Raw genomic sequence first — 23,159 nt, 5'->3', positions numbered from 1 at the left:
TTTCTTTCTAATTCAGCCTCCCTACTCTCAGTTGGCCATCCTATGCTAACACTCCCCTTCAAACACGCACACACACACACACACGCACACACACACCCTCACATAGTAACTTAGACACTAGCAGACAGCCATTTCCCAAAGCTTGGGAAGAATTGTTTGGGTACTGTATATATCCACTTGGCTAATAAGAAAATGCTTCTCCCTGCAGCCTGGGCCTTGGCTAGTTAAGGGGTGGGAGGGAGGGGGAGACCGCGTTACTCTTCATTGTGTCCACTAGCTCCTCGAATTCTCCCTTCCACTCGCGCCCCCCACCGCCCCCCCCCCCCTTGTAGGCAGCCCAGCCCTGTCCCCCAAGCCCCTTTCTTACATTCCGGGGGGAGGGGGGCACTGTTCCGGGAGCGCAGGGGAGCCCCCGTGCGTCTAGAAGGCCTCTCCCCACCCCCACCCCGTGTGAGTTTGTACTGCAAAGCTCCTTGGCATCCTCGCCTGGGTTGGGTGTTGGGGAGCTCAAATAGCAGCTACAAACTGGCTGGCGGCCAGGGGCCGTCTATTTAAAAGCGCCTGCTCCACCGGAGCCCGTAGTCTCTTTGGAAACTTCTGCCGGGGGGAAAAGAGCTAGGAAAGAGGGGCAAATCGGTGTGGGGTTTTTTCTCTTTTCTTGCTCCTTTGAATTACCCCCTCTTCCGTTTGCACCTTTCTTCGAGCTTCACGCAGAACCTGCGGATTTCGAAGAGGTGGTGGCAGAGTGGGAGCAAAGAGGTGTTAGGGTTTGGGATTTGGGGGCTTTTTTTTAAATTTCTTGATTTCAACATTTTCCCCCACTCTTGCGGCCACTGCCGCCGCCTCTTACCTGTTCCTCGGCAGCCGCGCGCTGCAGGCAGCTGAAGGTTAGAAAGGAGCAGGGTGCATTTTAGATCTTAAACAAAATTTTTGAAGACAGACCCATTTTTTTCCTCCCCCCACCCCCACCCCCTTCTCCTCCACAACCTCCGAGCTCATTATTCCGGTGGTTGCTTTGGGGTGAACAATTTTTGGCTTTTTCCTCCCTGTAATTCTGAGCAGGTCTGGCCGGGGGGGTTGTTTCTCCGGCTTCCACTCCCTCCGCGTGCACCTGGCGCTGCTCTTTCCCCCCCAACCTGTTGCAAGTCCTTTAATCCTTGCAATTGGGACTTGCTTGCAGGCACCTCAGCCCTCCATCTCTCCCTACGTTTTGCAATTGTCTGGGGGAGGGCACCTGCTCTACCTGCCAGAAAAAATTTTTTTTTAATTTCTCCGGGCGCCCTCTTGGTCCCTTTCTCCCTAAACGCTCGCTCTCGTGCCCCGCCCCAAGGTAAAGGGGAAGACTCGGAGAAGATGGTGCTCACCGCGGTCCTCCTGCTGCTGGCCTCCTGTGCGGGGCCGGCCCAAGGCCTGGGCTCCTTCGTGCACTGCGAGCCCTGCGACGAGAAAGCCCTCTCCATGTGCCCCCCCAGCCCCCTGGGCTGCGAGCTGGTCAAAGAGCCGGGCTGTGGTTGCTGCATGACTTGCGCCCTGGCCGAGGGGCAGTCGTGCGGCGTCTACACTGAGCGCTGCGCCCAGGGGCTTCGCTGCCTTCCCCGGCAGGACGAGGAGAAGCCGCTGCACGCCCTGCTGCACGGCCGCGGGGTTTGCCTCAACGAAAAGAGCTACCGCGAGCAAGCCAAGATCGGTGAGCGCGCTCAGTGTGCCAGTCAGTTACACGGCGCACGGCCGGGGAACACGGGACAGGCTGGCCCCGCGCGCTTGGCCCAGCAAGTGGCTTGGAGCCGGGGTGTAGCCGGGGAGGAGGGCGGGGAGGGTCCTTGCACTTCGGAATTGGAGCCTGGCGGATCCAGCTACCCCGGGGCTGCTTTCTTAGCCGAACCTCTCCCTCTCGCGGCTTTCGCTCCTTCTCCTCGCCCCTACCCCCACCCTCCCCTCCCCTCCCCTCCCCCTCCGTCTGCATACTGACTCCGAGCTGCATTCGGCCTCCAGGTCCAAACCCCCAGGTACTCAATTCCCAGTCTGAGAAGGTGCATGTTACATTTTCAACTCCCTCCTCCACCCACCCAATACGGTTTTTTTCCGAACTTGAAAAAAAAAAAAAATCTCTTTGTTAAAATACTGCTTTAACTAGGGACCTGGAGAGAGAGGCGTTACCGGTCTTCTGTGGTAATTCCACCTTTGTCCCTCCCAGCCCCTGCCCCTGCCCCCCACCAGTCGGTCCTGGCGAGTCTTTCCCTCTACCCCTACACGCACTCGCGCGCGCACACACGCACAAACGCTTGAAAGCTAACGCCTTTAGGGTGGGGGCTTTGATGCCCCTCCCACGTGCACACCCATTGCTCTTGACTCGGTATGATTGTTTGTGGCACAGGGTAAAACATATTAAAATGCAAAATACCTTTTTTCCTTCCAGGAAGGGAAAAATTACTTTAGCCTGCTCGGCGGCGGTGGGGAGGTAGGGGGGTGAGGGGGGGCGGGGAGAAATGGGAAAGAAGGGTTTCTGTTCCCCTGTTGAGTGTTCGTCCCTGAATCTAATTCCTTTTTCCCCCGCCCCAGTTCAGATTTTACCTAGGAGGAAAGGTGGATGTAGGGGCAAGAAGGGATGTAGAACTCAGACATCCCAACTTCCCCGCCAGTGCTAATCTCCGCACCACCACCACCACCACCTCAATCTTTCAAACCGGACCACAAGTGGGTGTGGTGTAAATGCAAGAGGGGCCCAGGAAACACAGAATGCAAAATCAACTGGGCGGAGACCGAAAAGCCGCGCTCCGGGAGCCTCCCCGCCGCCTCCAAGTAGCCCCGCCCCCGGGTGGCCCCGCCCCCAAATTCTCTGCTTCTCGAGTCTAAGGTTTAAAAGGTTGATAGAGCTCCTCGTTCTGATCAGAACAGTTCTGACCCCGCTCCTTAGAATGTGTTTCTTTTTAGACTTTCCTGATCTTACTTTTTTTTAAGTCTAATGAGCTGTACACAAAAATCTGGGCTCTGAAACGTCAACCTGGTTATTAATCCTCTCCTAAAGGGGTTAAGACTTAGCTAAATAATGTTTTTTCGGTGTAGTTTTTCACTGGGGCAATGTCCTTTTTCCCACCCATCCCGTCCATTAGGGTGTCCTAATACGAGTTTTCGTGACTACAAACTACACACTATCACGTAGGATAAGAGTGCGTCAGCACTTGAGAAGCGGCAAAACTTTCCTGGGTCCAACCTGGATCCCCGCAAACCTTGCAGGGTTTGCCTGTCGCCTTCGGCCGCCCCCCACTTTCGATGCAGTGGTCCTCCGGATTACAGCCTGCAAAAAAGGAACGGAGTGCAACGCGCAGGCCCCGGAGGCCCTAGAGGCCGGTTTGTGGAGTTATTTTTATTAAGAGCCACTTTTCAAAGGAGGTCCTGGCCGCTCTCATCTTGGGGGATGTGGATTTGGAAAAGCTTAGCAGGGCGGAGGCGGGCGGGGGGAGGAGTGGAGAAAAGGTATGAATCGATTTCCTGGCTTGGAAGAGAGCGCTCTGGGTAATAATCCGGTCACATCGAAAGTATGCAAGGTATCACTCAGCCGCTTTCTGGCCCGGCTTTTATTTGCCCAACCGTGTGGTTGGTGTGATGTGGTTGGTGGGGAGGGTGTGCGCGCAGGGCGCGCGCGCGCGCGCAATTGCTTGGAAGAGCAAATTGGCTCATCATCTAACTTTCCAGTTCAACGTAACACACACACACACACACACACACCGGCTTTTGTCCCAAGCAAGATGCCCTTTAGACTTCTGCTGCCCATTCCTCAACCCCCATCTTCAAGGTGCCTCCTGGCGAACATGTAGTTGCCTTCCCGCCCCACCCCAGACTTTCTTGGCGACTCCACCCCGCCTTTGGCAGGTGCCTGACCGACCACGGTTGCAGGATGGCTACAAGAGCTGACCCCTTCCTCCCGGAAGATAGTATGGTAGTGGGCGCTCCGGGCTTGAGTCCTTCAACTCGAAAACCGTTGAGTAGGTCCCCAAAAAGTTGGAGATGGTGCCGAGACAGTTCATAAAGAGAGGGAAATGAACAGAGAGAGGGAGGAGAATGTCAGCTCCCTTGACCAAAACTCCTGCTCCCCAACACCCCACCACCATGTCCCCCTACCAAAGTCAGCAGTGAGAAGTTGGATTCGCCTCTCTCTCCTGCGGTTGCCATACAGATACAGATACGGATAGGGATGATATATGCATATATATACGCACACATAAGTCAAAAGATATATGCGTATATAAAGAAAGATGTATAGATACATATCTTTTTTTAACCAAAAGAAAAAGTGCATTTCCAGGATCCGAAACGGGGAGTCGAGGAGAGCGAGGTGGCAGGCAGCCAAAGCTGCTGGGAGGAAGAGCTGAGGGCCGGCGGGCGGAGACTGGTGTTTTGCTGGGCGCGTTGCTGAGCAACCAACCGGAGAGCGAGTCCGCCCGCTAACTGGGTGCTGGGAGCGCGCCGAGCCCTGCATTTTATTTTGGCCAGTTCTGGGGCAAAGATAGATATAGAAACAGAGGGCAGTGTGTGTGAGATGGGAGGGAGGCGGGAGACTGGAGTTATTTATTGAGCCAAGCTCAGTAAATATGGGTGAGCTGGGTCCAGTCAAGGAAGCACTGGGCTCTGCTTGGGCATTGTTTGCAGAAGGACCCTTGTGGGTTGCTGGGCAGGAGGGCGAAATACGTACTTGCCCTGTTCTGGGAGATCTCTCCTGAGCCCGTGAGACGTTAAGCTTGGGATACAGGGAGAAATGGGTTCTGAGTTTCAGTTCTGTCATTGAGAAATAAGAGAGAGAGGATAGAAAGTACACCCTGGGAACGAAAAAATATTACCTAAATAAAAATGAATTTGGCCTTTGCTTCTTTGAGGGGTTTGGCGTCCATCACCCTGGCATCCACTCCAAGCCTGGTCCAAATGCCATGTTGAAGTCAAGTCCCAGAGTTAGGTTTATTGGCCAAATTTGTGTCTGGGTTGAACAAGCTCATGGAAAACCAAAGGAGCCAGATTCCTTTCCCACCCGCACCCCCTCCCTTTGAAATAAGTCTTTGAGAGGCTGGCTGTGCCCTGAGCCAACCAAAGTGAGAGTGAGGAAGACAAGAGACCGAGACGGTGCTTTTAACTTGACTTTTCTTGCCTCCCGCCCCCTCTTTCTGCTGTGTCAGCTCAGACTGGAAGGGCAAGGACAGTTGGCCACAGTGAGAGCTCATTTTCTTTCCATATTTCTCTTTTCTTCTCCCTCCCACTCCCCCGCCCCTTCTCCATCCCCTAGCTCCAGGGCATTCCCTGAGGGCTCGAGTTTTAGGCCAGAGCTGCTGCCAGTTAGTGCTGGGGCTTGGGTTGGATTTGAAGGGCAGGTGGGTTTGCAGCTGCAGAGGGAGGACCCGGCTGACCTAGGAGGCAGAGGTCACCATGAGGGTTACAGCAAAGGGCATGGGAGCAGGAATCCCAACAGAAGCCCTGGTCCCCTTAATAAGGGGTGGGGGGAGGGGGCTAGCAGGAAAGGAAGGTGATTTTTGTCTGTAGTTTTTACTTCATACCTGAGCAATGCCTTTGAAACTTTGGGTTATTTAATGCGTAAAACATAGAACTCTGGAGGAGGGATCCACATACTCTGAGCCCACTGCATCGAGAAACTGGAAGAACTCCATAAACAGACCAGGTACCAATGAGGGACCAACAGGGAGCAGAAATGAAGAGGGTGGGAGAACAGATGTGGTGAGAGACGAGGAGGCAATGTGGAGGGGTTTTGTTTGAGTTTTTGTTTTGCATTTTTACTATGTTGGTCCAAAAGTTGCAATCCCCAGAGAGCATCCTTAAATGGCAATCTGGATATGTTTTCCAAAACAATAAGATTTATTACATATTTGCAAAAATAAATAAGGAAATAAACAAGGAAGCCAGGTCTAAGCTTCTACTACCCACTGCCCCATATCCACAGGATCTCCCATTTTTGTTTCCAGTTCCATTTTTTTCCACGATTTCTATTATGATGCCTTTTTTTTTTTTTTTTTTTCATATAAATCCAGAGGAGCTACTGAAAACCTCTATGAGAGACAAAGTGGCTTTTCCTACCTAGCCACTTGGCTCAGCTCAGTCCTAGTGTCTCCCCAGGAATGGTCTACATATTAGCCAAAGAGTGTTAATGCTGGAAAGAACCCACAGATTGTAGCACTCAAAGTGACTGTTTTATAGATGAGAACACTGAGGCGGAGAGTGCAGAGTTACTTGTTCAAAATTAGGTGCAGAATTAGCAGCAGAGTCAGGGCTAGAACTCAGTCTTACCATCCTCTTGATTCCACACCCATGCCCCTATCCCGGCCTTTCTTCACTAGTCACTAGGGCTCTCGCCAGGGCCCGGCCTAACTTGCCAGGAGGCCTTCAGCAAATATGGCCCAATGCTGTCTTCCCATAGTGGGGGTTGTGAAGAAGAACTGGGGGCTCAGAACTTGGGAGTGCTGTCTTTTAAGGGAAGAAGTAACTTGGCCCCAAAGTGGAGAATGCAACACCCTTTTTATTTTCAATCACACTCTGTTGCATCCCTTTTCCTACACAGTCTTGGAAGCAAGACTGGCTTAGGCTAGTGGTTTAGTGAGGGATGGGGACAAGGAGGGTGGAAAGGGACGGTGCTGAGCCCAGGCTTTGGGTCCATGTACTAAATCTCCTTTCCTGAACTGCAGGGAGCTCTGCCAATGTGGGAAGGCAGGCAGGCCCTCTGGCCCACTGTGTAGAAGGAGAACATGGCCCAGAAGCAGCCAGCTTCCCATGGCAACCAGCCTCCACCAGCACAGGGCTTTCATGGAGTCAGTCGAGCAGGATGAGGAGACCTGAGCTCCGGGGTGGGGGGTGGGGGCAGGGTAGGAGGAGGAGAGGAAACCACAGGCCCCCAGGCCCCAAGAGTTGATAAGGAAGAGGGCAAGAAAGTCACCGGGTTTGGGAACATACGCAGGTACGTCAGCCATCTTTCCAAAGGAGAAGAGAGACAGGCCTCCTGATTACAGCTGGGGGCCTCAGATGGATTCCAGGAATTGTGGAAAGCTGAGAGCCATATGACTATATCCTGCAGCTGGGGCTGCTCCTTGCTTGGGGGATTCTTAAGAGGGAGGTAGATCAGACCTCCTCCCAATAGGTTAGACCTGCCAGGTGCACCCTGGGGAAGTTTTAATATAAAGAGGTTAGTTTCCTCATTTTTCATCCCTCCACCTCAACCATCAGACACCGGCCTTCCCTTGCCAAATCCTGAGGCAAGGCCCAGACCAAATTTGTACTCAGAAACTGGCATTCTTGGACCTTTGCTGGTTCGCACAGGTGATTTAGGTGGGCTCTAGTTATCCTGAAGCATTCAGATTGTACCATCACACCTGAACTGAGTATCCTCCACCTTCTCTTTGTCACCCCACTGAAGAGGACTCTCATCCCAGACCCTTTAGAACAGCACTGGCCAGCTGAAATCCAATGCAAGCCACACATATAATTTCAAATTTTCTAGTCACCACATTTTTTAAAAAGGCAAAAAGAAACAGGTGAAATTCATTTTAACCATATTATTTTAATTCAATATATCCAAGATATTATCATTTCTACATACACTCAAGCAGTTACAATGAGATATTTTACGTTCTTTCTTCCATATGAAGTCTTTGAAATCTGAGGTATAGTTTGCATTTACAGCACATCTCAGTTTGGACACTAAATTTTCATTAAAAATACTTGATCTGTATATTTAAGTTTCATACAATTTACAGTTGAAAAACTAGATTCATACACCTGAGTCGTTCCAAACACACCCAGAAAGTTTCCAATGACCATACTGAGTATTAGTTTTTAAATTTAAATTAATTTCAATGAAATAATTTTTTTTAGAGTGGGGGGCAGAGGGAGAAGGAGAGAGAGAATCTTAAGCAGGATCCACACCCAGCATAAGCCTCACGCAGGGCTTGATCCCAGAACCCTGAGATCATGATCTGAGCCGAAATCAAGAGTCAGACGCTTAACCAACTGAGCCACTCAGGGGCCCCTAAATGAAATAAATTTTTAAGTTCAGCCCCACTAGCCACATTTCAAGCTTGAATGGCCACATGTGGCTAGTAGCCACCCAACTGGAAAGCATAGATGCCACCAGCAAGCATCCCACCCCCAACCTGAGAAAGGAAGTAATGTCTGCTCTCTCCTCCTGCCCTGAAGGGTCCAAAAGGAAGAGTCTGAATCTGGATTGCCAGACACCACAAGACTCTTGTTTGACCCCCAGCAACTCTCTTTTCTTAGGGGGACTGGGGAAGAGTTCTGGCTGCCTGCTCCCTGACATGCGCTTCTGGTCATCCTGGACCATTCTCAGGAAAGGTGGCTGCCTAATTGTAATGTTCTGAATGGACCGCCATGAGTCATGAGTTGGAAACGTAGCCAGTTCAGACAAAGGGCCAAGTGCTTCCTCTCCCTCTCCCCCTTCTCCATTCAGAGGCTGCTTTCCACCTAGTCCCTCCATTCCCTTCTGGTTTGGGGTGTATGTGAGGAACAGATAGAGACGTCTCTATTGAGCATGCTCTACCTTCCCCAGCTCTAGAGAAACCCAGCCAGAGATACTCATCTTGGGAGTCGGTACGTAAGTGTGTATTTCTCATGTGTAAATGTATCACCAGCTGCCTCCCAGAGATCAAGAAATGTGTACCAGAGTCGAAACCCTCAATCCTCCTTTGGCCCTAGGAGAGAAAAATGAGGGGGATCCTTTCTTTACCTCTGTTCCCAGGACAGTGGGAGATGTATGAGCGAGACCCCAGCCTTTCGTTCTGGGGGAGTGTCACCAACTTGACAGCAGCCCTATCTATGCCATCAAGAGCAGTGGGTCACCTTTTCTCTCTCCATCTTTTGGAAGGAAACCTAGTGCCTTAATGCAGCATGAAGGAATGCCATTAGACAGGGGGATACTTCTGGAGGGAGCTCTCTAGGTGGGGACTGGTTCCTCTCACCTGGGTTAGCAATCCGACTTTCTGGTAGTCTGACTCTTACTCGGACTGTTTACCCACCATGCTATACGGTGTCTCTATTTCTCTGCTTAGGATAGAGATGTTACATACCTACGTTGGCCAACTTCACTGTTGGTTTAGAGCACCTGAGTACATTAGTTTTCCTACCCCAAACGGGGTGGGGGCTGGAAAGGAGCTCAGCAGGGTAAGCCTGTTGTCCTCATTGTCCAGTCACTGAGGCTCTGCACCTGCTTCCCACCTCTGCCATTCACCCCAAGTCAAACTTCCCCTCCAGTGTCTTCTTGCAAGTGTTCTGTAGGATTACAGTTGTTTGGGTTTGTTTTCCCCTTAAAAAGACAGTGCTCCTTTCCTTCTCAGCCCATAATTCGTGTTAAAAAGAGCCCAGAACATGCACGTCTGTTACTGACCACAGAGGAAAAGAAAACAGTGTCTTCCAAGAGAGACTGGGGCAAGGCAGACACTGGCCAGGGATGGAATGGCTAGGAGGAGGCACACTGCAGTTCCCCTGGAAGGCTCAGCAGCCCCTCCCTACCGCCCTGTGCCCGTTCTCTTTATGCAAAGGCATGCACACACCGTGTCATTGATTCATTTGGCATCCACAGCTGGGAAACGGTCAGACTTCAGGAGACTGGAACACGTCTCACAATTTAAACAGTGAGCAGCCGATCCATCATTTCCCCATAAGCTGCATGTCCTAGCAAAAAGCAGAAGGATGCAGGTTGGCGGGGAAGCAGGGCAGGGTGGGGAGGGGGCGCAAAGCATCTAGCCACAGCCCGGCGTGGATCAGTGCCCTCAGACCGGCTGTCCAGCAGGACTTTCTGCAGGGATGAAAATGCTCTCTATCTGTGCTGTCCAACTCAGCAGCCGCTCACCGCTGTGGCTATGGGTCCTTGAAAAGTGCATAGAGCAACTGAGAAGCTAAATTTGTAATTTGATTTCATATTTATTCATTTAAGTGGCCACATGTGGCTAGTGAGTACTGAAATGGATAGCACGACCTTAGATCAAAGAAGCCCTATAAACCCAGCGGAGCCCCACTTGTTGGCGTACCCCTGAGACCCATTCCTCTGCTTCCCGGCTCCCTCTGCAGCAGCTACAGGCTTACAGGCAGGGGCATGAGTGAGGTGACCTCTCAAGGCATCCATGTAACTGTGATGTGCCCGAGTTTATGTTACAGATGCGCTTCTAGACCCACTTCTCTTTATCTCTCGAGGAAATCTGTGCATCTCTCCATTTAAAGATTATATACTGAATACCATACAATGGAGAGAAAAAGATAAATGACAAAGCTCCGCCCTTAGGAAGTTTACTGTTTAAATTCCACTGAAAGAGTAAGAATGAGAGCCGGAGGAGACCCAGCTCACCTTTTCATTCCTCGTAGAGAGATTCTGGGCAAACCCATCTTGTCTCCTGGCTAGAAAAAGAGACTTTCCTCTCCCCAGGTCCAGGTGGCCTGGCAAAGCCCAACATTCTTCCTGAGCTGTGAATTCCAAGTACGCCTCGGTTTCTTCAATTTCCGTAAGCAACGTCGCAATATCTGGGCCACCCTGAGTTCTCTGAAGTTCGATGATGAGGTTAAGATAGAGTGGGAAACTACCACCAGCCCAGGACCAGGGTGTTAACGGTGCCAGGGCATGACTAAGAGCCCCAGGATGGAGGGTTAGATGGCAGGGGGCAACAGGTCCCCAACACCTCCATCACTGGACTGGAGAGCAGGATGGAATCAGAAGGCTTCTTAAGAGCATGTGCCTGCGTCTGCTGGTGAGCCATCAGGCACCCCCCCCCCCCACCCTGCAAGAAAGCAGCGACAGCCAGAGGGTGAGTGTGGACAGCATGGTGGCGCTTGAGTGGGAGGCGGGCATTGTACGCTCTGCTGTGAGCGGCACTGCCCACCCTAGGATGCCTCCGGGTCCATAGCAGCTGGGCCTACAGCCAGACACCCTCTGTGTTTGCTGGGACAGGAAAATGAAATAGTCCTCAGGCAGGTGTTCATGTGTACCTGTGTGTGCCTCCGCGGCGGCTGGTGCAGCAGCGTGACCCGGGAGTGCCTCAGGAATGAAGGAGGAACAGCTGGCCACCCCGACGTGGCAGGGGCAGGGGCCATCAGAGAGCGGCTCGGGAGGCAGACCGGACTCAGAACCCACCCGAAAGGCGACCATCAGGACACTGTGGTAGCCCTCACTTCCTTGGTCTTTGGATGAGATCTCGGAATTCATGGGCCCTTGGAGGAGGGAACAATACTGAGCATTCCACATTTTCCATCTGCTGCAGAATCCTTTCAAAATGACATCTAGAGATGGGAAGGGAGGCCCCAGACAGGTATCTCTTCTACCCCAGATCACTTTTCAGCTGCAGATTAGAGAAGCAGCAGAGGGCTAGGCACAGGTCTGCCTTCTCCCCGCCATGAGCCTCTGGCTCTCACACCTGTCTTCACCCTCCCTGTATGTGGGTTTTTTCCAGTCCTCACCTGTCCATCCCCCTGACTCTTGAAATGCGTGCTGCAGACACACAGAAGGAGAGGATTTGGGTAGCTGTCAGAGAAATCTGGGAGGGCAGCACGTAAGTCCCAGATCTTAAAATTGCCTACAGTCCCTAGAAATAAGCACTGGGGACATGTTGCGCGGCCATCAGTCTAGTCCGCCACCTACTGGCCATGGGAGGTATTGACCTGTTTGTGCAACAGCTTCCAGAACCTCCTGCACTTTGAAGTTCCTTTGCTGTTCACGTGCAGGGCAACTTCACCAGGAAGTCCTCCCTTTTCATCCCACCTAAATCCCCTCTGCAACCTTGGTCCATTTTCTCTCGATGAAAGAGCACAGGATCGCCTTTCTACATGCGCCTGCTTCTCTTATCTAAAATATAAACCCTGCCCAAATTGAAAGCCTATTTATGACTTGGCCAGGAAGCAGCTGAGTAGGGCTCGCTGGCTCTGGCATTCCAGCTCTGGTCTTACTTTCCAGCCATTTAGTCTTCGTAGCTCTGCACTGGCTTTGTGCTCCGTTTCCACTGTCTCCGGAGCCTGCAGGGGACCACAAGACCCTGATGAGTATCCTCGATACTCCACTTTCCTGCCACCTATGTAATAGGTCCCATGGGGTCAAGTGGCACCAAAAGCCAGGAGGCACATCAAAACTTTAAGCCTGCCCTTTGGAAACAGCCAAAAAGCCTGTGAACTGGGGAAGGTATGCCCTCAGGAACCCCACCTCTGTGAGGCTGGGGAAGGAGAGAGGGTATGCAGAAGTGCTTTGAGTTCCTTAAGGAACATACAGGAATCTGCATCGTTTTCCAGCATCAACATGTACTTAGCCCCAAGGCCATACTTAAACATTTTCGGAGAAAAGAGTAAGGTCAAAGAAAATTTGCTCCCAAGTTTACTGAACCACTGTTAAGAGCCCCATCCTCCTCCCAGGAAAAGTGAGTCAAGGTTAAGGGCAGCCCACAGCATTTCTTAGAAAAGGTCCTAAAAGATGGAGGGTCTTGAGAAGAGCTGCCAGTACGTAGAGTGCTGTGAGCCAGCATGCCTCCATCCCTGTCCCCCGAGGCCAGAGAGAGATGCCCCGTGAGAGGTGACGCCACATCTGGTGGACGACACCCTCTGACCGGAGGAGGAGGGGTAGCGCCCCCGTTTCAGATGTCTTTAAGAACTAGAAAGAGCACTCTGAGATATGTTCATGGACTGTTCCTGCTTGGACACAGGGAGATGGACCCGACGGTCTATTGGAAGGATTCCAGGAGCTGGTACAGCCTGCCACTGGGAGTAAGCAGCTTCCTGGGATCCCCCCCATGGAAGAGGGGACTCCTGGAGCCCAGCCACACAGGTGCCCCTGAGGACACTTTGCTGGCCCTCCAGCTCCTCTAGGGGAGCCGCTCAGCCCTCTCACAGGTGCTGGTCAGCCCCTGGCCCTCCCACCCCCCCTTCACTTCATCTGCTTACAATCTTAATTAGGGAAGGGGCGTGACCACGCACACCCAGAATGCCCCCCACCTTTCAAGGGCAACCATCTCTTGCCCTCTCTCCTACCAGTAGTCAACCACTTTTTCAGAGTCAGAATGCTTGGTGATGCCCAGAGAGGTTGAGTGAAGCATCTCAGATCACTCAGCAAGATGGGCTCAGCAGCCCTTCCACGCCACAGTCGGCTTTTCATCTCCACGCACCTCTCCCCAAAACCTGAGCCTCAGGTTTGGACCTAAGTGCTAGATCACAGAGCCCTAGCCTTTCAGTTTGTACTGAGTCCCCCAAGCCAGCTCTGCTCCTCCCTGTATGCCACCCCATGCTAGCTTGTCCCACAACCAAGAAAAGTGGCTTTACTCCAAACGTCACTCCTTTAGCTAACCTTTGAAGGCTTTCGTCCACCTACCAGGCACATCGCCATGCTGATTAACTATCACAGTAGGTTTCATGGAGTCAACGCAAGGTGGGAAGAGGGAGGGAAAGGCCACAAGTGGGGGATGGGTCCTGGCACTGAGTTTTGCTCAGAGAAAGCCTGCCCATTGCTCTGCCATTTGCTCTCTCCCCATCATCAACCTCTCCTGTGACTACTTCACCTCCTCTCTGTGGATAAATATCTAAATCAGCTAACCACCCAAAACACTGCAGACCTGTGGAGGCTTCTTCAGGGCGGGGGAACTTCCCTGCCAGGGCCTTAAAGACCGGATACCTGTTCAATTAAGTTTGACAAATCCCAAGCCAAACACCTGTGCTCAGGTGTTTCCTGCCACCTGCCGTCCTGACCGGGTTAGGCCAGGTCCCCAAACGCCTCCCTTACCCCACACCTGGAACTTCCCCTGGAGAGAGGGTTCCTGCCCCTGGGGACACAAAACAGGGTCTTCTCCAAGATTCTCCTTCCCTGTGCATCCCCTCATCCCCACTTCCTTGGATCCCTCTCCTTCTATTCCCCATCCCAGGGCCTTGTCATCGTGGCTCCTGGAGAGCCGAGTGAGTGGAGTGGGTGGAGAACAGGATTTTCCTTCATCTCATTTGAGTTATTCGGGGTCACTCCAGAGCCCTTTTCTTCTCTTTCTAAAATTTGAAAAGAAAAGAGGCAATGAACACAGGCTGCCCTGCCCCTGCCCACCCCACCTTGCACCTGGCCTCACTGTGGGCATCCTGGCCATGTCCTGCCCACCTGGGAAGAGCAATGGAGCCCTCCCCACTCGGTCTGCCAAGGCCGGCGGGTCAAGGAGCTGAGAGGAGAATGGGGGGCCCAGAGAAGGGTGCCCAGGAGATAAGAATGTACTGGAAGTCTGTGGATGGAGAAAAGGCCAGGGGGTGGAATTTTCAGATCAACCAATAAATGAACAAAGTCCTACTTCTTTAAAGGTCATAAGTCAGCTAAGTATAGACTGTCACCAAGTCTATCCTATATATAACTGCTCCAGCCCCAGCCAGCTGCCGGCCTCTCTTGGACTGGAGCTGAGTTCTGTTCCAGCCTCCCAGGGCCCAGATCACAGAGCCAGCCTTGAGCCAGAGCAAGGCCAGGTCCCCCCACCCACACTGCACCCCTCCAGGCCCCACGTGTCTGGCTCTCTCAGGTCCCCTCCTCTCCATGATGCTCCCCACCACCCTGCTAGTCTAGATCCCAAGGACCCTCCTGCTTCCATTTCCCAAGTCAAAATCTATCTCAGCTCCAACAATCCTGGAAGCAGGAACACCCCACTTGGGGATAGACTTGGCCTCTCCTGGCCACGCTGGGCTGTCGCCTATTTTCCTCCATCAGCCTGCATCTCTAGCTCATGCTCTTCTTGGCAGCCCCACCCCAGCCACTGCCTCGGCTACCTAGCCAGCCCCACAGCAAGCAAGCCCCTCACCAGTGGCTGAGCACCCCCAGAGGCCACTTCCCTCCTACTATCCCCTTCCTGCCTCCAGAATGTCCTGTCCCTCCTGTCATGCTGGCCCTCATTTATCAGACTGACCTTTTCAATCCCGTTCCACTCCACAAAGTCTTCCTAGATTTGCTCCACTGGACTCCAGTCATACCAGCAACTCTCCAGCACTTGTACGAGTGCTGACTCCTACGTCCTCCTTCTTTCCCTGCTTTCCCCCGGTCTGGGAAGCTCCTGGAGGGCAGACACCCTCCGAGCCTCAGGCTCTGCCCTTGTGGCTCAGCCCCAGACACTGACCCTCTGCCTCCTTGTCCTGCAGAGAGGGACTCCCGTGAGCACGAGGAGCCAACCACCTCCGAGATGGCAGAGGAGACCTACTCACCCAAGATCTTCCGGCCCAAGCATACCCGCATCTCTGAGCTGAAGGCCGAGGCCGTGAAGAAGGATCGCAGAAAGAAGCTGACCCAGTCCAAGTTTGTGGGGGGCGCTGAGAACACTGCCCATCCCCGGGTCATCTCTGCACCTGAGATGAGACAGGAATCTGAGCAGGTAAGTCTCACGGAGTTTGCAAACTTTGCACACTTTCTACACCCAGAGTGCATGACAGGTACAAAGGAGGAGAGATCTTTGGGAGCGACTAGTTGGAACAAAATTCTCCATAAACCCTCGGGCCCCCAGTGCCCTGGGCCATGCATTCTGCACGTAGAGGTGCTTTCCCCTCAGGTCCTGCCGTGTCTCTCACCCCTGCCGTACTCACACAGGGCCCCTGCCGTAGACACATGGAGGCTTCCCTGCAGGAGCTCAAAGCCAGCCCGCGCATGGTGCCTCGTGCCGTGTACCTGCCCAACTGTGACCGCAAAGGATTCTACAAGAGAAAGCAGGTATGCCCCCGTCCCCCGCACCCAAGTTCAGAGGGTTCCTGAAAGTGGCACTTGCCAGAAAACCTTTACCTCTAAATGCTTACGATTTCTGTCATTAACAATAGTGTTTCCTGAACCTCCAATATCCACGCAAGTACCACAATCAGGAGTTTCCCCGTTCCCTCCTGTACTATAATCTGCTTCCGTTTTAGTGATCCACCTTACTTACGTGAATTCATTTAAAAAGGAAACTTTATATCACCATGTCATTTCACATGTTGTATGTGCTATTTTCTGATAAACACATAAATATATGCACAGAGATAATGACTTCAAAACAAATTTTCAGCAGGTACCACCTGAAATAATCTACCTTCCATTCACAGCCAGCCTACCCTTTGGGCAACACTATTGTGGGTTAACCAGTAATACTTAGCCTATTCGAGTGGTACTCATGACCTTAGGCCAGTGGTTCTCCCAATTCCTGGAGCATCAGAATCACCTGGAAGGCTTGTTAAAACACTGATTGCTGAGCCCCACCCCCGAGTTTCAGGGATGGACTCTGAGAATTTTGCGTTTCTAACAAGTTCCCTCCCAGGTGACCCTGATGCTCCATAAGGATACCCTTCGTCTAAGTTGGGGGTCAAGAGCCAGATGGCCTTGAGTCATTTGTTGGCTCTCCCACTTATGAGCTGCGTCCTCCTTACCTAGTTATTTAATGTCTCTGCCTCCAGTCTCGCATGCAAAATGATAATTGTACCTGTTGTCCTTATGCAATTATGAGGAATTATGGATTAATCTTTGTAAAGCACTTAGAACAGTCCCTACTCTGTAGGAAGTGTTAAGTAGTGTCTGGTACCTGATAAAGCTGTAGAAATATGCATCATCATCATCATCACCACCAGATCACGTAGCTATATGGAGAATACCAAGTTGGAGGACCCTGAAAGGGTGACATAAAAGAGATTGTAAGAGCCAGCCACGGGCAGACTGTCTAAATGAGCATTTCCCCCTGGGGCCATCCCCCATGCAGGGGGCATACCAGAACCCCGATAGTTGGGGCAGGGAAGACAAGGAGCAGGGCCAGAACAGGGGCCAGGCAAGAGCAGAGTCCGGGGCGGGGGGGCACCGCCATCCTCACTGCCTGTCGCTCTCCCCACCGCAGTGCAAGCCTTCCCGTGGCCGCAAACGTGGCATCTGCTGGTGCGTGGACAAGTACGGGATGAAGCTGCCAGGCATGGAGTATGTCGATGGGGACTTTCAGTGCCACACCTTCGACAGCAGCAACGTTGAGTGACGCGTCCCCTCCCCATCCTTCCCCCACCCCCTCCCACCCCCAGCCCCGACTCCAGCCAGCACCTCCCTCCACCCCAGGATGCCACTCATTTCATCTCATTTAAGGGAAAAAACATACATATATCTATTTGAGGAAACTGAGGACCTCGGAATCTCTAGCAAGGTCTCAACTTTCAAACCGACAACAGCAGAGATGCAAACAGCTAAGGAGACCCCCCCTTGAAAATGGTTTTCTTTTTGAGGCAAGTTGAATGGACAGGGAGGGAAGGGAAGAGGAACGAGAGAGAGAGAGAGAGAGAGAAGGGACACGTGTAGAGGAGAGGGGGAGACAAACCGAATTTCGAAGAAGGAAAGAAGAATGTGGGCAGGAAGGAAAGATCCCCAGGACCATGGCTGGACCCACCTTGTCGTGTCCAGCCCTGGCCTCAGTTGGGAGATGTTTAGGCACTGGAAGGTATGGCCCAAGGTGTGGCATTCTATGGCACCCTTGAGGGTTTTGGTGGATTGGTCGCAGGGGGAGAAAGGAAACGACGGAAGGGGTCAGTGCCTCTCCTGGACCTGATCTCCACCTCCAGCCAGCAAGCGCCCGGCTTGACCCCGCCCCTCCTCCCCCTCCCCCAGCAGAGGGTTCTCCCTCCCCAAAACTTATGAAAACTAAAATGCATTCCATTCCTCTCAAGACAAAGCAAATGAATAACCGAGTGCTATTAGATAGGTTTTCCGAAGCAGATACACAAAGATGACGTATGTGTGCATACTTCAGTCCCCGTGCAGACTTTCAGAAAGCAGTACGCTCCCCGAGTGGAGAGACTTGCTCTTCTGAGGTGACTAGATCACGCCCACATGGGTGGTTCCAGCCCCTCGTGGCACTCTACTCTGAGGGAGGATAGGCTGAAATAAATGCGGCCTCGTACGGACTTCTCTATGAGGCTCCATGTAGTCATATATAAGGCATATACATCTGTGTTCTTTCTTTTTTGCTTCCTTCCTTCCTTCCTTTCTGTCAAAGGTTTGCATTAACTTTTCATAATTCTTCTGGGGGCACTGAGGAGCTTCCTCATTCTGGGAAAACCAAGAAAATCCATATTCTTCTAACACACTCCATACCTGCGGTTTTGCCAGCCCCCCAGGAGCGGCAGACCCAAGCCCTCGGCGGGCCACGGTGTTGGACTCCTTCACAATTTCCCGGGTGCAGGTGCGTCCGTAGGAACCACCCAGCCAGGTAGATGAGGGTGCTCCGTGGGGCACGCCCCCCATGTCCCCAGCACCTCTTGAGTTAGCCTTTAGACCCTCTGGAAGTCACCGGCTCTGGGCCCTGCACCAAAGGAGCAAATCAGGTCCAAGTTTGAGCCCCGGGTCCTGCCCAGCGTCTTCCTTTCAACGAGGCAGAACCTGCATTTTGAAGCCAGCAGAGCAGGAGAGAGACTGAAGTGAGAGATGGCAGCGAGCAGGATGGAAGTGAACGGGTTTAAATGCAGGGAAATGGTAAAAGCAATTTCGCAGGCCAGAGTAGAGGGAGTGGAGGGACGGGGCTGGAGGGACGGTGGGGGACTGCCCCGTTCTAGCTTTGGAGCAAAGCAACAGAAAGTGGGACAAAGCCAAGAGCAACTTCCTGGCTCCCCACCCTCTAAGTCCTTTGGGATTCAAGAGGACAGAAAGAGGAGACTGGGGGTGCAGTTTCTCAGAGAGAAATGAGCTGACTCCAGGCCTGGGAGCCGGGGAAGGTGGGTAACGTTAGGTGGGTTCTAGAACCTAGCCACTGGACAGGAGCAAGAATCGGCACAGGCTGTCTGTGCCTTTGGAGGGACAAGACCATGCATGCAGGTGGCCACCTTCACCCTGCAATGAAGGACTAAGGACAGAGCCTTTCAAGCTCTTCACATGACCCCAGGCCAGTGCAGGCTTTCTCCCTGGGACAGAGGATGGAAGAAAGGCCCAGGACAGATGGATGCCCCGACGGTGCTGTCATTTGCTAGCCAGATTCTGAACCAAGAAAATTCCCGACCCCGCTGACTTCCTCAACAAATCAGCAGCCACAGGGCTGTCCTTGGAGGCCGGAGATAGCCTGCCTGGGAAGGGGGCTTGGACACTGGCAAAGGAGACCCCTCCTCGCTGAGAACACAGCTCTCTCCGCTCTTTCCTGATGGCGTGACACCATAGAGACCACTCTAGCACTGGACTTGGGGCCATGAGGAGGGACAGCGGAGAAGCAAATAGATTTCAGCTGGTGGGAAACTTGCAGCTACGGAACTCGGCCGGGGGAGTCTTCTGCCCCCCCGACAGGACAGTTGGCTGGGACAGGAGAGATGGTCGATTGTCATAGGACAAAAGGGCCTGATGGGGCTGGCAGCCACGAGGACTTACTCGACCTGCTGCGTCCGCGTGCCCCATCTCTCTGCACGACTGTCCCCAAACCCCCGACTCACATTTCTGTGTCTTAGGCCAGTATTGTAAACCTTTCCCACTTCACTCTTCTGTTTGCCCATTCTTTCTGTGGATCTTGAGCAGTCATCTAACTGGGATCTGCCACGTGGATACTGGGGTGCCATTCCCCCTAAGAAAAGACTGAGCCAGGAATCGCATACCCCACCCCACACCCCTCCCAAGGCCCCTGTTCCTAAGAGGGGCTCTCTCTTTTCTCCCCTGCTGTTTACTGGACTCTGAATGGGTGTCTGCCCCTTCCTTCGGCCCTTTGCGGTCAGCCATAAGGTGGGGAGGAGTAGGGCTGGTGTAACTCCACCAGTGTCTTTGGGTTTCCAAAGTTCATGCTGACTCCCCCAAATCTGTGAGTGCAGTACTTGCAGTGACTCTGCTCAGCTGGCCACTCCCTAGAGGACGCTGGACCTTCATGACGGATGAGATAACCTCCCAAGAGGAAGGCCTGACCTGGGGAGGGAGTCATGGAGGAAGATGGAGCGTCCCTGGAGCAGGGCAGAAGGGGAGGCTGGTGGGAAGTGCTGCGAACTGGGATCCTGAGCAAGGATCTTCTTGACTCCAGGCCTTAGGCTCTGGAGTTTTCTGTGGCCTCAAGACTAAATGTTGTCCTCTTCCCATCCCCCTTTGACTCATGCCTCACTCTAGCAGGGAGCCGATTACCTGTCCTTCCCACCGGGGCCAGGTGATTGAGGGAGGCCTCACCAGGACTGATCCTCCGTCCCCCAGAGCTTCCCTACCCACCTGGGCAAAGCAGGGCATCCGGGACAGAAGAGACTCTAGAGTTTCTCAGACAGCCAGGCCTGGACAGACAGGCCTGGGGACATTCAACCCCCCGACAGGGGAGGACGGGAGGCCCAGGAGGCCCTATGTGGTCTACCTCCTGTCTCCTCACCCATCTTCCCATCACCGTCTCAGTGGTCTCCATGGTAATCCTGCAGGGTCAGCCCCCTCCCCTGGGGAGGTGGGCCCGACCACGGCTCGCCCACCACCTAGCTTCTTGGCAGCCACACGGCTACCACGCCCCTCTCAAGGGGGCCCGGGGCTGCCCCTCTCCATCTGTTCAGCACCCCCACCCCCAGAGGTCTGCGGTGCAGGTGGGAACTTCAGAGGGACATGGGCCAAGGAGAAGCAAGCCTTGGGCTCAAAGAGGACATTTTTGGAGAAAGGAGGCTAAGTTTTGAGAAGTGGTGGCAAAGGGGGTGGGGACTTGCCAGCCAGCCACCTGGGCGTTGTACTGTCTTTATTTTTAAAACCACTAAAGTGCAAGACTTACTTTTGCACTTTTCTCCACTTTTGTTTTCTCCTAGGTTTTTGTTTCTTTTTATAAACGTATTTTCTTGGTTTTCTAATGGAGTATCTCTCTTAGCCCTTCTCACAGACTCTGGCCCCCTCTCTAACTCCTCGCTCTGGATGGGGAAAGGGAAGGTGGAGCGCATCAGCCGCCTGCGCCGCCCCCACCCCCAACTTCTCTGGCCCCCCCTCCCCCGCCACCAGCCTGAGTCCCCAATCTCCCACCGCTGCCCCCACCACACAGTAGCCCACATGGGTAGACAGTTGTCAGACAAGATTCCTTCAGATTCCGAGTTGCCTACCGGTTTTTTTTTTCTTTTTTGAAGACAGCAATAACCACAGCACATGTTACTGTAGCTCTCTGTAGTCTTACGTACGTACATATCTTAGCTCTATTCTCTCCCTTTGTTTTGTGTTCGACTTTTTTTTTAATAAATGCTCATAATCTTTACTGGTGAAAAGGATGACAAAATAAATCGACAAATAAAACCAGTTTGTGGGGGGAAAAAAAAGCAGAAAAAAAAAAAATCACCTGAATGCAGAGGGGCTCGCCTCCCGTTTAGCATTTTGTACCTGAGGAAATAAAAAAAAAAAAAAAAAAAAGCCAGAGGATCTCACGTTTTATTAAAAAAGTGAAGATTGCTGTATACTATTTATTCAACTTATAATTTATGTTACTCCTTGATCTTTGTCTTTTGTCATGACAAAGCATTTATTTAATAAAGTTATGCATTCAGTTAGCCTGCGTCAGCGTCCTCCGAGGGCCCAGGGAAGGCAGGTGAAGGGTGAGAGGCACACAGGGGTCCACTCAGGCCGCACTCCAGAGGGCAAGGAGAACAGGCCAGGCAGAAGCAAGGCCAAGGGGAGTCCCCAGACCCGGCCTCCCATCCAAACCTGGGTGCCCCCTTCTCCATCCGTTCAAAATATCCCACTGAGTTCATGGATGCAATGTGTTTAGGGCAGCAAGTGGTCAGTGCACGCTCAGCCGCTGCTTTCACTATCCTCATCATCCCTGAATCCCAGCCCCTGCTCTTAAGTAAAGTGGCCTTAATCTACCCTTCAGCCCATGATGGGTCTCCTTTCCTTGGAGAGGATTTTCAGGAAGGCATTTCTAGAACATTCCTCAGTTGCTTATTCTAATGCTTCATAAACTCTTAACTCCTGGGAACCTCTGGGCCGATATGAATCCTGCCGCCCGCTCCTACCCAGCCCCCAGCTGTCTCTGCCCAGTGAAGAAGAAACCTATGAACACCCGGTGACTCTGACTTAACCTTTCAGCCATTGTCCTATGTCTGCCTCTCCTTCCTCCTGGGCCCCTTCTTCCCAATCTCCACGTGTCCCCTTCACTTGTGGGGTGCAAAGCAGCACCCTGCCCTTCATGCATCCCCCCAACGACACCCTACAGGGCCTCCCGGTCCTCAGGCCCAGCACCCCCACTCTGCCCAGCCCAAACCCCAGCACCCTGCCCCATCCGAGGCATGGGGCCAGTAGAGTAATTGGGAGCATCCCAGCCTGGCAAGGGGTTGGCCTGTTGCTGGGCGTGCATCTTTCTGAAGGGGTCACTGAAACTCTCTTCCCTGGGACCCTTCAGCAGTACAGTCCCTCAGCCAGCGCCCAGCAGTAAAGGCAAAGACGGAGCAGACCCCTTGGCCTTGCCTCTGCCTCGTTGCACTAGGAGGTACAGAGAAGGATCCGGAGTCTTCCCACTTTCCTTTGCAGGGGGGTTGATGAAGGGGCTCAGGAGGAGTAGCATTCAGAAGGCTATGCTGGTCCAGCCACCTGGCACCACCTGCCCCACGACTGTCTCCTGGCCTTTCCATCGGCAACTGCTCACCCTACTGCCACCCACATGCTGCTGGGGTGGGTGGGGGCCAACCAGGCGTCTTCTCCCCACTGGTCCTCCCTTAGGGCCCACCTCAGCCGGACCCACTCTCCCATGCTCCTCTGCTGCCCTTGGGCCTCCTCTCTGCCCCCGACAGCCCTCATCTGTGAACTCCCTGCTCATCCATGAGGTCATCTAGGATTCCAGCTCCTGGCTGCTCTGCCCCTTGCCCCACCCTACCCCACACAGCTCAGGGGTCATCAGAACAACCCACACAGCACTCCAGTGATCAGACCCTCACAGGGTCTTTGTGACCCAGGAGGACTGGGCTGGCACCCACAGCCTGTTCATATGCCACCCAACCCACCCCCAGCATGCCAAGCTGGTCCAAGGCCAAATTCCAGAGACACTGCTCCTTATGCTCTTGACTTCACCAGTCTCGTCTCCATCTCCTCAAAGCTCAGAAGCCACACGCTGAGCCTCAGCGCTCCACGTGGAGAGTCTGAACACCCCACTCTCCCACTCTGATCATAGTCTATATTACAGTGAGAAACCTGATGGGGGCTGCAATGTCAGCATTTTACTGATGGGAGAATGAGTCTTTGGCCTCCCCATTCTATTTCCTAACCCATCAAGCCTCTCTGGCTTTGC

The 23,159-nt window shown here is 53.0% G+C and overlaps 1 protein-coding gene across 2 annotated transcripts; it reads left to right on the top strand.

Annotated features, from left to right (window-relative positions):
* Positions 1 to 593: 593 nt before the first annotated feature.
* IGFBP5 (insulin like growth factor binding protein 5) lies at positions 594 to 21,290 on the top strand. Of its 2 annotated transcripts, XM_045868029.3 has the most exons (5): positions 594 to 887; positions 1,331 to 1,687; positions 15,124 to 15,353; positions 15,566 to 15,685; positions 16,830 to 21,290. In XM_045868029.3, exons 2-5 carry the CDS (start codon positions 1,354 to 1,356, stop codon positions 16,959 to 16,961), a joined length of 816 nt encoding a protein of 271 aa, XP_045723985.1. In that variant the 5' UTR covers positions 594 to 887; positions 1,331 to 1,353; the 3' UTR covers positions 16,962 to 21,290. The 2 variants fall into 2 exon arrangements, with proteins under 2 accessions (XP_045723985.1, XP_045723984.1); XM_045868028.3 differs by having other exon boundaries at positions 594 to 1,687.
* Positions 21,291 to 23,159: the final 1,869 nt, after the last annotated feature.

The sequence above is a fragment of the Mirounga angustirostris genome, unplaced genomic scaffold (genome assembly GCF_029215605.1).
Source record: "Mirounga angustirostris isolate CCGP_5_RB_7025 unplaced genomic scaffold, mMirAng1.0.hap1 SCAF_3, whole genome shotgun sequence".
NCBI lineage: Eukaryota > Metazoa > Chordata > Mammalia > Carnivora > Phocidae > Mirounga > Mirounga angustirostris.
Note: the sequence above shows the minus strand (reverse complement) of the source record. Positions and strands in the feature narration are given on the sequence as shown.